The sequence below is a fragment of the Theropithecus gelada genome, chromosome 7a (assembly GCF_003255815.1).
Source record: "Theropithecus gelada isolate Dixy chromosome 7a, Tgel_1.0, whole genome shotgun sequence".
Lineage (NCBI taxonomy): Eukaryota > Metazoa > Chordata > Mammalia > Primates > Cercopithecidae > Theropithecus > Theropithecus gelada.
Window position 1 is genome coordinate 51,670,064 of NC_037674.1, and position 12,129 is coordinate 51,682,192.

A 12,129-nucleotide genomic window follows, 5' to 3' on the forward strand; every position below is an offset into this window, starting at 1 on the left:
TCTTTTTGTTGACATCAAAAGGCTGTGTAGAATGAGATTTTTTCTGTGTGTACTTGTTGAGCTACTAAGCTAAAACATTGCATATGAAAAATTCTTCACTGTAATTGGAGATGGCTCCAGTTTTAAGATTTTATTTAGAAAATGTGAGACTGAGATATTTGTATCAGCATGTTTGAAACTCTCTACAACTCCCACTGTTGCCCAGTATGATTTGTGTTGGACTAAAATGGCCTGGCCTGAGTGAGTAAATAAAGGATATACGTTGACACTTTGTTTCTCTTCAGTTTGAACTTTCCTTCTATCAACTCATCTATGCATCTGAGGAGAATAAAGACTTTTTTTCTTTTTAGCCCTCCCAACTACAAGCACATACTCCTGCCAGTCAGCAGACTCCCCCACTTCCACCGTATGCATCCCCACGTTCTCCGCCGGTCCAGCCTCACACACCAGTGACAATCTCATTGGGAACGGCCCCATCCTTGCAGAACAATCAACCTGTGGAGTTTAATCATGCCATCAACTATGTTAATAAGATCAAGAACAGATTCCAGGGCCAACCAGACATCTACAAAGCATTCCTGGAGATTTTGCACACATACCAGGTAAGAAGAGTGTCCATTCAGCTTGTCTTAATCAGGCCATCTAGTCAAAGAACAACTTAAGTAACCATTATTGTGTCCATTAATTCGTACTGGAAATTAGCCAGTTAGAAACTACCATGCGTGTTTATAAAGCCAGTGTTTTTGTTTGTTTGTTTTTTGAGAGGGAGTCTTGCACTGTCACCCAGGCTGGAGTGCAGTGGTGCGATCTCGGCTCACTGCAACCTCCGCCTCCAGGTTCAAGTGATTCTCCTGCCTTAGCCTCCCTAGTAACTGGGATTACAGGCACCTGCCACCATGCCCAGCTAATTTTTGTATTGTTAGTAGAGATGGGATTTCACTATGTTGGCTAGGCTGGTCTCGAACTCCTGACCTTGTGATCCGCCTGCCTCGGCCTCCTAAAGTGCTGGGATTGCAGGTGTGAGCCACCACACCCATGCTATAAAGCCAGTTTTATTTGCCTGACTTGATTGCCCTGCAACATTCAGTTAGGATTTTTTTTTAAGACAGAGTTTTGCTCTTTTTGCCTAGGCTGGAGTGCAGTGGTGCAATGTCGGCTCACTGCAACCTCCACCTCCTGGGTTCAAGTGATTTGTTGTATTTTTAGTAGAGATGGGGTTTCAATATATTGGCCAGGCTGGTCTCAAACTCCTGACCTCAGGTGATCTGCCCGCCATGGCCTCCCAAAGTGCTGGGAGCCACTGCGCCTGGCCTCAGTCAGGATTTTTAGTCACTGTTCCATGAAATGAAGCTCTGTTTTATCTGGGACAGTTAGATGGTGACTTATTTAGTCTAGTTAATCTACAGTAGGAGGAGGAGAAATTTCTAAGGTTTTATCAGTTGGTAGTGGTCCCCTGGGCATTAATATTTATTGCCCTAGGCCGGGCATGGTGTCTCACACCTGTAATCCCAGCACTTTGGGAGGCCGAGATGAGTGCACTCCAGCCTGAGCAGCAAGAGTGAAACTCCATCTCAAAAAAATTTACTACCCTAGTTTTGAAAGGAATTGTCATTCACCATCTTGCACTTTTTTCTCAACTTGAAATTTTCGTTTGTGGTCAGAACGGGTGCTGAGAACATAGACTTTCTTCTTACATGCAGCCTAAATAGATAACAGTGATTCCAGAAAGTGTGCAAAGATGAGCGACTCAAAACAGTAGCCCTTTAATGTGATCTCTTCATTTGCAATTCCTCAGAAAGAGCAGAGAAATGCCAAGGAAGCTGGAGGAAACTACACTCCAGCGTTGACAGAGCAGGAGGTGTATGCCCAGGTTGCTCGTCTCTTTAAAAACCAGGAAGATTTGTTGTCAGAGTTTGGACAATTCCTACCAGATGCCAACAGCTCCGTGGTATGTTTTTTTTTTGTAAGAATTACACTATTTATTATTATTATCTTAGAGAAGTTGGAAAACTGTGCTCAGAAGGGGACTTTTCCTAGATGGTATTTGTTTGCTTTGATAAGAGCATTAATCTCTTTCATGTGTCTTAATCAGCTTTTAAGCAAAACAACTGCTGAGAAGGTTGATTCTGTGAGAAATGATCATGGAGGCACTGTCAAGAAGCCCCAACTGAACAACAAGCCGCAGAGGCCCAGCCAGAATGGCTGCCAGATCCGCAGACACCCTACGGGAACCACGCCTCCAGTTAAGGTGAGAATGGGCAGCAGCTGATCATTTTGACACTCACAAGCAATTCTAAGGGAGAGGTACGCTAGGGGTGGTCACGTGTTCTTAAGTGCGTTAACAGTTGGGTCCTTGATATTTGGAGCAAGTTAGTATGTGTCACAGAAACTCAGTGCAAAGTTTATCTGGCTTTACAAAAGAGTATTAGAATAACATTGATTGCTTGGATTACTGTACTTTTTTGAATTCTTTATTATCTTCTTTGCAATGAGCTGCCATTTCTTTAATGTTTTGGTTGCTACTAAGAATTTCCAATACTTAAAATTTTTTTTACTTCTTTTTTTTTTGAGACAGAGTCTCGCTCTGTCACCCAGACTGGAGTGCAGTGGCATGATCTCGGCTCACTGCAACCTCTGCCTCCTGGGTTCAAGCCGTTCTCCTGCCTCAGCCTCCTAACTGGGACTACAGGCGTGTGCCACCACACCCAGCTAATTTTTGCATTTTTAGTAGAGATGAAGTTTCGCCATGTTGGCCAGGCTGGTCTTGAACTCCTGAGGTCAGGAGTTCCACCCGCCTTGGCCTCCCAAAGTGCTGGAATTACAGGCATGAGCCACCGTGCCTGGCCCCTTCTTATTTGATGCTTTAAATCTGCCTTGTGTTAAGAAAGAACATTCTTGAGTTTGAGAATTATTTCAGAAATAAATGATCTCTGAGGTCCTCTTGTGAGTAGAGTGCGTGTGCTTTTTGAGGTCTCTTTGGTCTAGAACCCTGTCCTGCTCAGAGTTCTTTGTTGGGTTACCAGATCTTATCTGTATCATCTAATCTCCAAGGCAGGACCTTTGGGCTGTAGCATAGGGAAGTCTTAAACTCCTATTAGTAATCCATTACATGATGTTTTTTATTACATTTAACACTGATGGTCTGTCTGCAGAAAGCACAGCTTGCTCCCTTCTTTGATGTAACACAGCTATGATAGGGAGAGGGCTAGTAATATGTATTGAATGTTGAATTCTTCCGTGAATTTCAAAGCAATATGTAATATGGAAGAGATAGATGTGTCTGCAGAATTAAATAATGACAAAAGTTTCTAATAGTAAGAGGTGTTTCTATCCTCTAATAGTAAGAGGTGACTGATAAATAGTAAGTGACTGACTACAAGGTCTCACATACTAGGTGTTACTGACACTTTTGAAGTATCCTTTTTCATTAGTGTTTGTCATGGTTTCTTTTGAAATCAAGTTGAACATAATAATGGTTTCTATTTCTTCACTTCAGTAAAGAGAATTAGTTACATGGGTAGCAAGAATCAGCTCAGTAGATACACTCCATGCTTGGATTTACGTCCTCCCACTCTTGATTACCTACAGGTGGAAAGAATATAGTGGGGGCTTACAATTCTCCACCTACTTTCTGCATAGGCAGTGTAAGCAGAGGCTGCAGCTCTTAAGAAAGTATACTCTGAGATAGCCAAGGTAAATGTGCTACTTCTCACCAAGTTTGTGCATTTCTTCGTAGAGAGTAAGTGGTGGATTTCAAAAGTAACTTCTTGCTTGACAGGATTATATCATGGCCTGTTGGTTCCCTTTAAAAGAACAATATTAAATTAGTCTGAGGGGATATTTCTGGCAAGATAGTTATTTCTTCTATTAGAAAAATTATGCTTTTTTTTTTTGAGATGGAGCCTCCTGGGTTCAAGCGATTCTCCTGTCTCAGCCTCCTGAGTAGTCTCAGCCACAGGCGCACACCACCACGCCCAGCTGATTTTTTTGTATTTTTAGTAGAAACGGGGTTTCACCATGTTGGCCAGGATGGTCTCAATCTCTTGACCTCATGATCTGGCCACCTTGACCTCCCAAAGTGCTGGGATTACAGGCGTGAGTCCCCATGCCCAGCAAATTATGCTTTTTAAGTAAATTTTTAATTGAAATATTATTCAGGGTTAAAGATTGATTTCTGTCAATTTCAGGCCACGTGCACCAGCTCTTTTTACAAACAGCCTCTTCTCCCTCAACTGGTAGGAGAACAAAACAGTGGCATTAGAGTCTAAATGAAGTTACTTTGGGCCCCTAGAAAAAGTAAGGCTGATCTAAAAGTTTGTCACAGTAATGTCATGATGATTTTTGGAGAAAACATTTCGGGGTAGAATGATCTTTGAACCTCTGTTGGAGAAAGAAACTTAACAGGCAAACTGAAATAGAAAATATGAGTACAAATCTTAGAGGGTATGGAGTGAGTGGGTTAGAGTTCTCTCATTTGTTTCAAATTATTAATCAGCAGTGGTTTCAGTGTTGAAACCATTTATGAGTAGAAATCTTAGAGGGTATGGAGTGAGTTGGTTAGAGTTCTCTCATTTGTTTCAAATTATTAATCAGCAGTGGTTTCAGTGTTGAAACCATTGAACAGACAAAAATAAAATTCAGAGAAAACCACTCTTCGAATCTCACATGTTTGTATCTTTCTTTTGCAGAAGAAACCCAAACTGCTCAATCTAAAGGATTCTTCTATGGCAGATGCCAGCAAACATGGTGGTGGAACAGAATCGTTATTTTTCGATAAGGTGAGTAATGGATGAGTTAGATTTGATAGTGCCTGTTAATGCCAAAAGAAAATCATCTTATCCCTCCAAAGGTTTTGTTTTAAAGGTGTCAAACTAATTAGGGCTTTCTGTTTTTTAACATAGTTTCCCAGTTGTGAGTCCTTTGAGTCTGCTAGTACTATTAGCATAGCTAGAAAAATGGTAGCATTGTTTGCTTTGGTTTTATGAAGCAGTTTGGGGCAGAAGACAGATTTTTAGAAAATGTATTATGTTTCTCTTGAAAGATGTTTGGGGCTCGCTGTTGTAGATATCCGGGTCTGTGTGGCAGGTAGTACCAGTGCCTGTACCAATTTTTGAGGATTTAAGATGACTTGTAATCTTATTGCTGTAATAGTTATTTGTAGTATGCATATATATAGCATTCAGGGGAATTGTGATTTACTTGCATGTTTTCAAAGCTACCCAGGTGATTCTAATGAGCAACCAGAGTTGAGATTATTGGCATAAATGATGTTGTGTGGTGCCTTAGTTTGGCCACATAAACTTAAGTGTGATTTGCTCCTTGGAGTCAACTTGATGGACTTCAAGGAACTGTTGGACTTCTCACTGGTAGAAATCAACCTGGATTGATCTGTGGTGATTGACTCTATTTTGTGCCTCTTGGGTTTTGCAGAAGGGCAGATGATTTAACATCTCCTTGATTGGTATCTCCTGATCTCTTTCTGTCTGCCATGCCTGTGTGAGCTTTTTGCAGGAGAATCCTGCAAGAGTGTTGAGTTCTTAGCTCTGATGTGAACCATTACCAAAGTCTGCTTGGGCGGTTGGTGCTTTTAGACAAGTGTAGAAGTCTAGATCACAACCAATGAATGTCAAGAAAAGGGTGGGGAAGGGGAGCTGTTGTAAATTAAGAATTAAGAAATATATAAGCCAAATGTGACATGCAGACTTTGGATTCTGCATTTAAACGTCAGTTTATTTTTATTTTTATTTTTGAGACAGAGCTTGCTCTGTTGCCCAGCTTGGAGTGCAATGGTGCGATCTTGGCTCACCGCCTCCCCGGCTCAAGCGATTCTCCAGCGTCAGCCTCACAAACAGCTGGGCCTACAGGCGCCTGCCACTGTGCCCAGCTGATTTTTGTGTTTTTAGTAGAGACAGGGTTTCACCACGTTGGCCAGACTAGTCTTGAACTCCTGACCTCAAGTGATCCACCTACCTCAGCCTCCCAAAGTGCTGGGATTACAGGTGTGAGCCACCACACCTGGCCAATAGTCAATTTTTAAGATATTAATTAGACAATTGAACTTAGTACAGACTCAATATTAGATGCTATTAAGGAATCTTTTTTACATTTTTGGGTTGTTTTTTTATAGACGGAGTCTTGCTGTTATTGCCCAGGCTGGAGTAAAGTGGTGTGATCTTAGCTCACTGCAACCTCCACCTCCTGGGTTCAAGCGATTCTCCTGCTTCAGCCTCCCAAGTAGCTAGCATTACAGGCACCTGCCACAACGCCTGGCTAATGTTTATATTTTTGGTAGAGATGGGGTTTCACTGTGTTGGCCAGGGTGGTCTTGAACTCCTGACCTCAGGTGATCCGCCCACCTTCACCTCCCAAAGTGCTGGGATTACAGGTGTGAGCCACTACACCTGGCCTTTTTTATTTAAGAGATGGTCTCGCTCTGTCACCCAGGCTGGAACTCAGTGGTGCTTTCATAGCTTACTACAGCCTGGAACTCCTGGGCTCAAGTGATCCTTCTCACCCTCCTGAGTAGCTGGGACTTACAGGTACACACCACCACACTCAGCTAATGTTTAAAATTTTTTTGGAGAGGGGGGTCTCACTGTTTTGCCCTGGCTGGTCTCAGACTCCTGGGCTCAGGCAGTCCTCCTCCTTTAGCCTCAGCATTGGCCTCCCAAAGTGTTGAGATTATAGGTGTGAGCCACCATGCCTTGCCTTAAGGAATCTTCTGAAAATAAGTTAATTTCTAAGAGTAATGGTTTTTTTTGAGACAGTCTCACTCCATTGCTGAGGCTGGAGTACAATGGCGCCATCTTGACTCACCACAACCTCCACCCCCCGGGTTCACGCAATCCTCCTTCCTCAGCCTTCCGAGTAGCTGGGATTATAGGTGCCCACCACCACACCCAGCTAATTTTTGTATGTTTAGTAGAGACAGGGTTTCACTCTGTTGGCCAGGCTGTCTGGAACTCCTGACCTTAGGTGATCTGCCTGCCTTGGCCTCCCAAAGTGTTAGTTTTACAGGTGTGAGTCACTGCGCCCAGTCCTTTAATAGCATTTTCTTAGTACTTTTTCTTAAACATATATACTATATCTAGATGAAATGTCTGGAATTTGGTTTAAAATGCAGTGGTAGGAGAAATGAGTATAGATGAAACAAAATATACTATAGATCATTGAGGGTTAGGGTTGAGTACATAGGTTTGTTATATTTCTGTCTACTTTTGTGTATGTTTAAAAGCTAATAAAAAGTAAAGGTAAATAGGGTATACAGTATAACAGGTACAGTGCTCTTTTATCTTTAGCTTTAAAAGTCTAGATTCCATATAGTGTCTACTGATGAATAGTTAACGAAAAGCATACGGAAGTCTGGAGCAGGGGTTGCTGGTAAGCCACTTGGTTTGGTGGCAGTCTGTGGTCTTCACCAAAGGATCACAGTGCTAAATATTTACTTTGGAACTGAAGCCCCAGATTGGTAATCTGGCTAGGCTAGTTTTGCTTTGTCTATGCCATTGATCATTTTTGGGTTTTTGGTATTAAGATGCTCAATACTGTAAATAGAGGAAGAAAAAAGACCAGATCAGAGGACAGAAGTATCTTAAGAGAGCATTATTCCAGATTACCAGAGTTTAAAACAATCTTGGCAAAGATTCTTGCTATAAACATGTGTTAAGAGAGGCAACAGGCTGGGCACAGTGGCTCACGCCTGTAATCCCAGCATTTCGGGAGGCCGAGGTGGGTGGATCACCTGAGGTCAGGAGTTTAAGGCCAACATGGTGAAACTGCCTCTCTACTAAAAGTACAAAAAAAAAAAACATTAGCTGGGCATTGTGGCAGACACCTATAATCCCAGCTACTCGGGAGGCTGAGGCAGGAGAATTGCTTGAACCTGGGAGGCGGAGGTTGCAGTGAGCCGAGATCACGCCATTGCACACCAGCCCAGGCAACAATAGTGAAACTCCGTCTCAAAAAAAAAAAAAAGAGGCAACAAAAGCCGGGGTAATTCTGATATGGTCTGGAGAATCAAGCATATGAGAAGGTATACTCCGAGATCTCATTTTTTAAATTGTTACTACGGTAATTTTTTTTTTCTTTTTTTTTTTTTTTTAAGACGGAGTTTCACTCTTATTGCCTGGGCTGGAGTACAGCGGCGCGATCTCGGCTCACTGCAACCTCTGCCTCCTGGGTTCAAGCGATTCTCCTGCCTCAGCCTCCCGAGTCGCTGGGACTATAGGCGCCCGCCACCATGCCGAGCTAATTTTTTTTTTTTTTTTTTTAGTAGAATGGCGTTTCATTATGTTGGCCAGGCTGGTCTCGAACTCCTGACCTCAGGTGATCCACCCTCCTCAGCCTCCCAAAGTGCTGGGATTATAGGCGTGAGCCACCGTGCCCAGCTGGAAAATTTTGAACATGCGTAAAGAGAATAGTAAAATGATTCCTCACGTACCTACCATCCAGCTTTTGCAGTTCCCAATCCTAGCCGGTGTGTTTGTTTCATATATATTCCCACCCATCCCAGTTTATTTGGAGACAAATTGCAGATATATTATTTCATCCATACATATTTTAGTAAGTTTCTTTTAAAAATGACTCCTTTTTGTGGCCAGGTACAATGGCTCATGCCTATAATCCCAGCACTTTGGGAGGTGAAGACGGGTGGATCACTTACGGTCAGGAGTTTGAGACTACCCTGGCCAATATGGTGAAACCTCGTCTCTACTAAAAATACAAAAATTAGCTGGGTGTAGCAGCACATGCCTGTAATCAATCCCAGCTACTTAGGAGGCTGAGGCAGGAGAATTGGTTGAACCCAGGAGGCAGAGGTTGCAGTGAGCTGAGATCGCACCACTGCACTTCAGCCTGAGCAAGAGAGCTGGACTGCGTTTAAAAAACAAAACAAAACCAAAAAAAACCTCCTTTTTGCAAACATAATCATCGTCACATCTAAAAAAACTAACATTGATTACTTAGCATCATAAAATATCAGTTCAAATTTCCCATTTTTATTTTATTTTTTTACTTATGAGACAGCGTCTTGCTCTGTCACCCACGCTGGAGTACAGTGGCATTATCCCAGCTCACTGCAACCTCTGCCTCCCGGGTTCAAGTGATTCTCATGTTTCACTCAGCCACCCGAGTACCTGGAATTAGAGGCATGTGCCATCATGCCTGGCTAATTTTTGTATTTTTAGTAGAGACAGGGTTTCAGCATGTTGTCCAGTCTATTCTCGAAGTCCTGGCCTCCAGTGATCCACCCACCTTGGCCTCCCAAAGTGCTGGGATTATAGGCATGAGCCACCACGCGCAGCCACAGATTTCCCCAATTTTTAAAAACTAATGACAGGACAGCCTGGGCCATATATGACCTCATCTCTACAAAAAATTTAGAAATTAGCCAGGCATGGTGGCTCACACCTGTAGTCCCAGTTCTTTGGGAGGTTGAGGGTGGGAGGCTGCAGTGAGCTGAGATTACACCACTGCACTCCATCCTAGGTGACAGAGCAAGGCCCTTTTCAATTCCCCACTTTAAGAAAAACAAAAACTTTTTCTTCCTGTTGTCTCCATAAGGTCCGAAAGGCTCTTCGGAGTGCAGAAGCCTATGAAAATTTCCTGCGCTGTCTTGTTATTTTTAACCAGGAGGTGATCTCTCGTGCTGAGCTTGTGCAACTAGTTTCTCCTTTCCTGGGGTAAGTGAAGTGAGGGGGCTCAGCCCTGATTCATGATATGGAGGCCAGGTAATATTTGATTTGTGAGAGTATGTGATAGGCAAAGTTAATTTACTTGAGATAGGTCAGTTGACTCAAATGTTAGTGCCAAAAGAGTCCTAAGAAGTCTTCTAGTCCAACTCTAGAGATGAGAAAATAGTGAGGGCATTAAGTATTTATTGACTAATGGCCAAGACTAGTGGTTTCCTGATCTTTTGACCAGTGCTGGATGTTTATCAAGAAAAATCTCTCCCAGAGTTCTGGAATTTTTTTAAAAAATTATTATCATTATTATTATTATTTCTTTTTTTTTTTTCTTTGAGACGAAGTCTCACTCTTGTTCCCCAGGCTAGAGTGTGATGGCGCAATCTTGGCTCACTGCAACCTCTGCCTCCTGGGTTCAAGCGATTCTCCTACTTTGACCTGCTGTCACCACACACCCGGCTAATTTTTGTACTTTTTTTAGTAGAGATGGGGGTTTTACCATGTTGGCCAGGCTGGTCTAGAACTCCTGACCTCAGGTAATCCACCTGCCTCGGCCTCCCAAAGTGCTGGGATTACAGGTGTGAGCCACCATGCCGAGCCTGGAATCTTTACTATATTTGACAGCCTAAGAATTATGTGAACATTAAAGCAATATTCTTTTTCTTTTTTTTTTTTTTTTTTTTGAGATAGAGTCTCGCTCTGTCACCCAGGCTGGAGAGCAGTGGCGCAGTCTCGGCTCACTGCAAGCTCCGCCTCTCAGGTTCACACCATTCTCCTACCTCCGCCTTCCGAGTAGCTGGGACTACAGGCGACCGCCACCACACCTGGCTAATTTTTTGTATTTTTATTAGAGACGGGGTTTCACCATGTTAGCCAGGATGATCTTGATCTCCTGACCTCGTGATCCGCCCGCCTCGGTCTCCCAAAGTGCTGGGATTATAGACTTGAGCCACTGCGCCCGGCCTAAAGCAATATTCTTGATCAAAAGAATGGTTTGTTATTTTGCCTGGTTTCGGTACAACTCTTTTATCACCACTTTAACTGATCTGAGAGTATTTTATTAGAAAAAGGGGAAACCAAATGCTCAGAAGCAGTTCTTCTTAGGCAGGAAATAATTTGTCCCTGGTAGCAGATTTCTGATCCAAAACCAGGTGGTAGTAGTCATACCTCAGGATAACTGCATCATGCCCCTAATTGCTTGTCACTTTTTGGTTTGATTCTTCAGGAAATTCCCTGAGTTGTTTAATTGGTTTAAAAACTTTCTGGGCTATAAGGAGTCTGTACATCTGGAAACTTATCCAAAGGAACGAGCTACAGAGGGCATTGCTATGGAGATAGATTATGCTTCTTGTAAACGATTGGGCTCCAGCTATCGAGCCTTACCAAAGAGTTACCAGCAGCCCAAGTGTACAGGAAGGACTCCTCTCTGTAAAGAGGTAAGGCCTTCCTTCCCTAACAAGGATCAGCCCTGGGTCCTCAGCTTTTTCCAGAAGGGAGTGGTGGTACCAAGGATTGAGAATTTATATGAATGATGAAATTAAGAACGCTTTTAGTCCTTTTTTTAAAAAAAATGTTTTCTACTTTTTTGTTTGTTTTTGAGACAGGATTTTGTTTTGTCACCCAGGCTGGAGTGCTCAAAGCGCCTCAACCTACTGGGCTCAAATGATCCTCCCAAGTACCTGGGACTTACACATGCCTTCACACCCAGCTAAAAATGTAAAAATAGAAGTTTTTAGTTTTGTAAAGATAGGGTCACTCCTGCGCTCAAGTGATCTTCCGCTTCATCCTCCCAAAGCACTGGAATTATATTTCCACTTATATTCAGAACGCTTTTCTTACTAATACCTTTTTGTAAACTTGCTAAAGGTGAAATTTGTGAAGTAATGTTAGTTGCCTATTTCTCCGCTAGAGTTTTGTCTTTTTATTGAGAATGCTTAATCACCAGAAAGCTGTTTTAGGCTTTTGTTTCAGTCTCTCTTCTTCTACCCAAAGGTTTTAAATGATACCTGGGTTTCCTTCCCTTCGTGGTCTGAGGACTCCACCTTTGTGAGTTCCAAGAAGACTCAATATGAAGAACATATTTATCGTTGTGAAGATGAGCGCTTTGAGGTACAAGCTTCTTTGGCATTTGAAGTTGGGGGATATGGGAGATGCTCAGTGAAAGACTATCTTAATACCTATCTCTGAGGGGTATTAAGATGGAAGAGCCAGAGGCTCACATTCTTCTGTGGTAAATGCTTGTTGTGGTACTTTCCATGCTTTGTGCATTGGTCAAATATATTAGTACATGTTTTATGGCAAATGTGACTTATCTAGGCCACTTTAGCTAGCCCTTTTAACTGAAATTGTCCATTGATGACTGAATAATAGTTCTTTTGATTTTGCATGGCATTTTAAGATTATTGTGTTTTACATGGTGAAGAAAATCAGCATCCTAAGGTTTATA

The 12,129-nt window shown here is 42.5% G+C and overlaps 1 protein-coding gene across 4 annotated transcripts in view; it reads left to right on the forward strand.

Annotated features, from left to right (window-relative positions):
• Positions 1 to 12,129, forward strand: part of SIN3A (SIN3 transcription regulator family member A) — an 87,832-nt gene that overhangs the window by 44,941 nt on the left and 30,762 nt on the right. For all 4 annotated transcript variants that reach the window (XM_025390247.1, XM_025390249.1, XM_025390245.1 and 1 more), the window contains 7 exons: positions 351 to 602; positions 1,796 to 1,948; positions 2,093 to 2,248; positions 4,689 to 4,778; positions 9,562 to 9,680; positions 10,909 to 11,119; positions 11,676 to 11,792. In XM_025390247.1, coding sequence (XP_025246032.1) covers positions 351 to 602; positions 1,796 to 1,948; positions 2,093 to 2,248; positions 4,689 to 4,778; positions 9,562 to 9,680; positions 10,909 to 11,119; positions 11,676 to 11,792 — 1,098 coding nt within the window. The remainder of the gene's footprint in view (positions 1 to 350; positions 603 to 1,795; positions 1,949 to 2,092; positions 2,249 to 4,688; positions 4,779 to 9,561; positions 9,681 to 10,908; positions 11,120 to 11,675; positions 11,793 to 12,129) is intronic.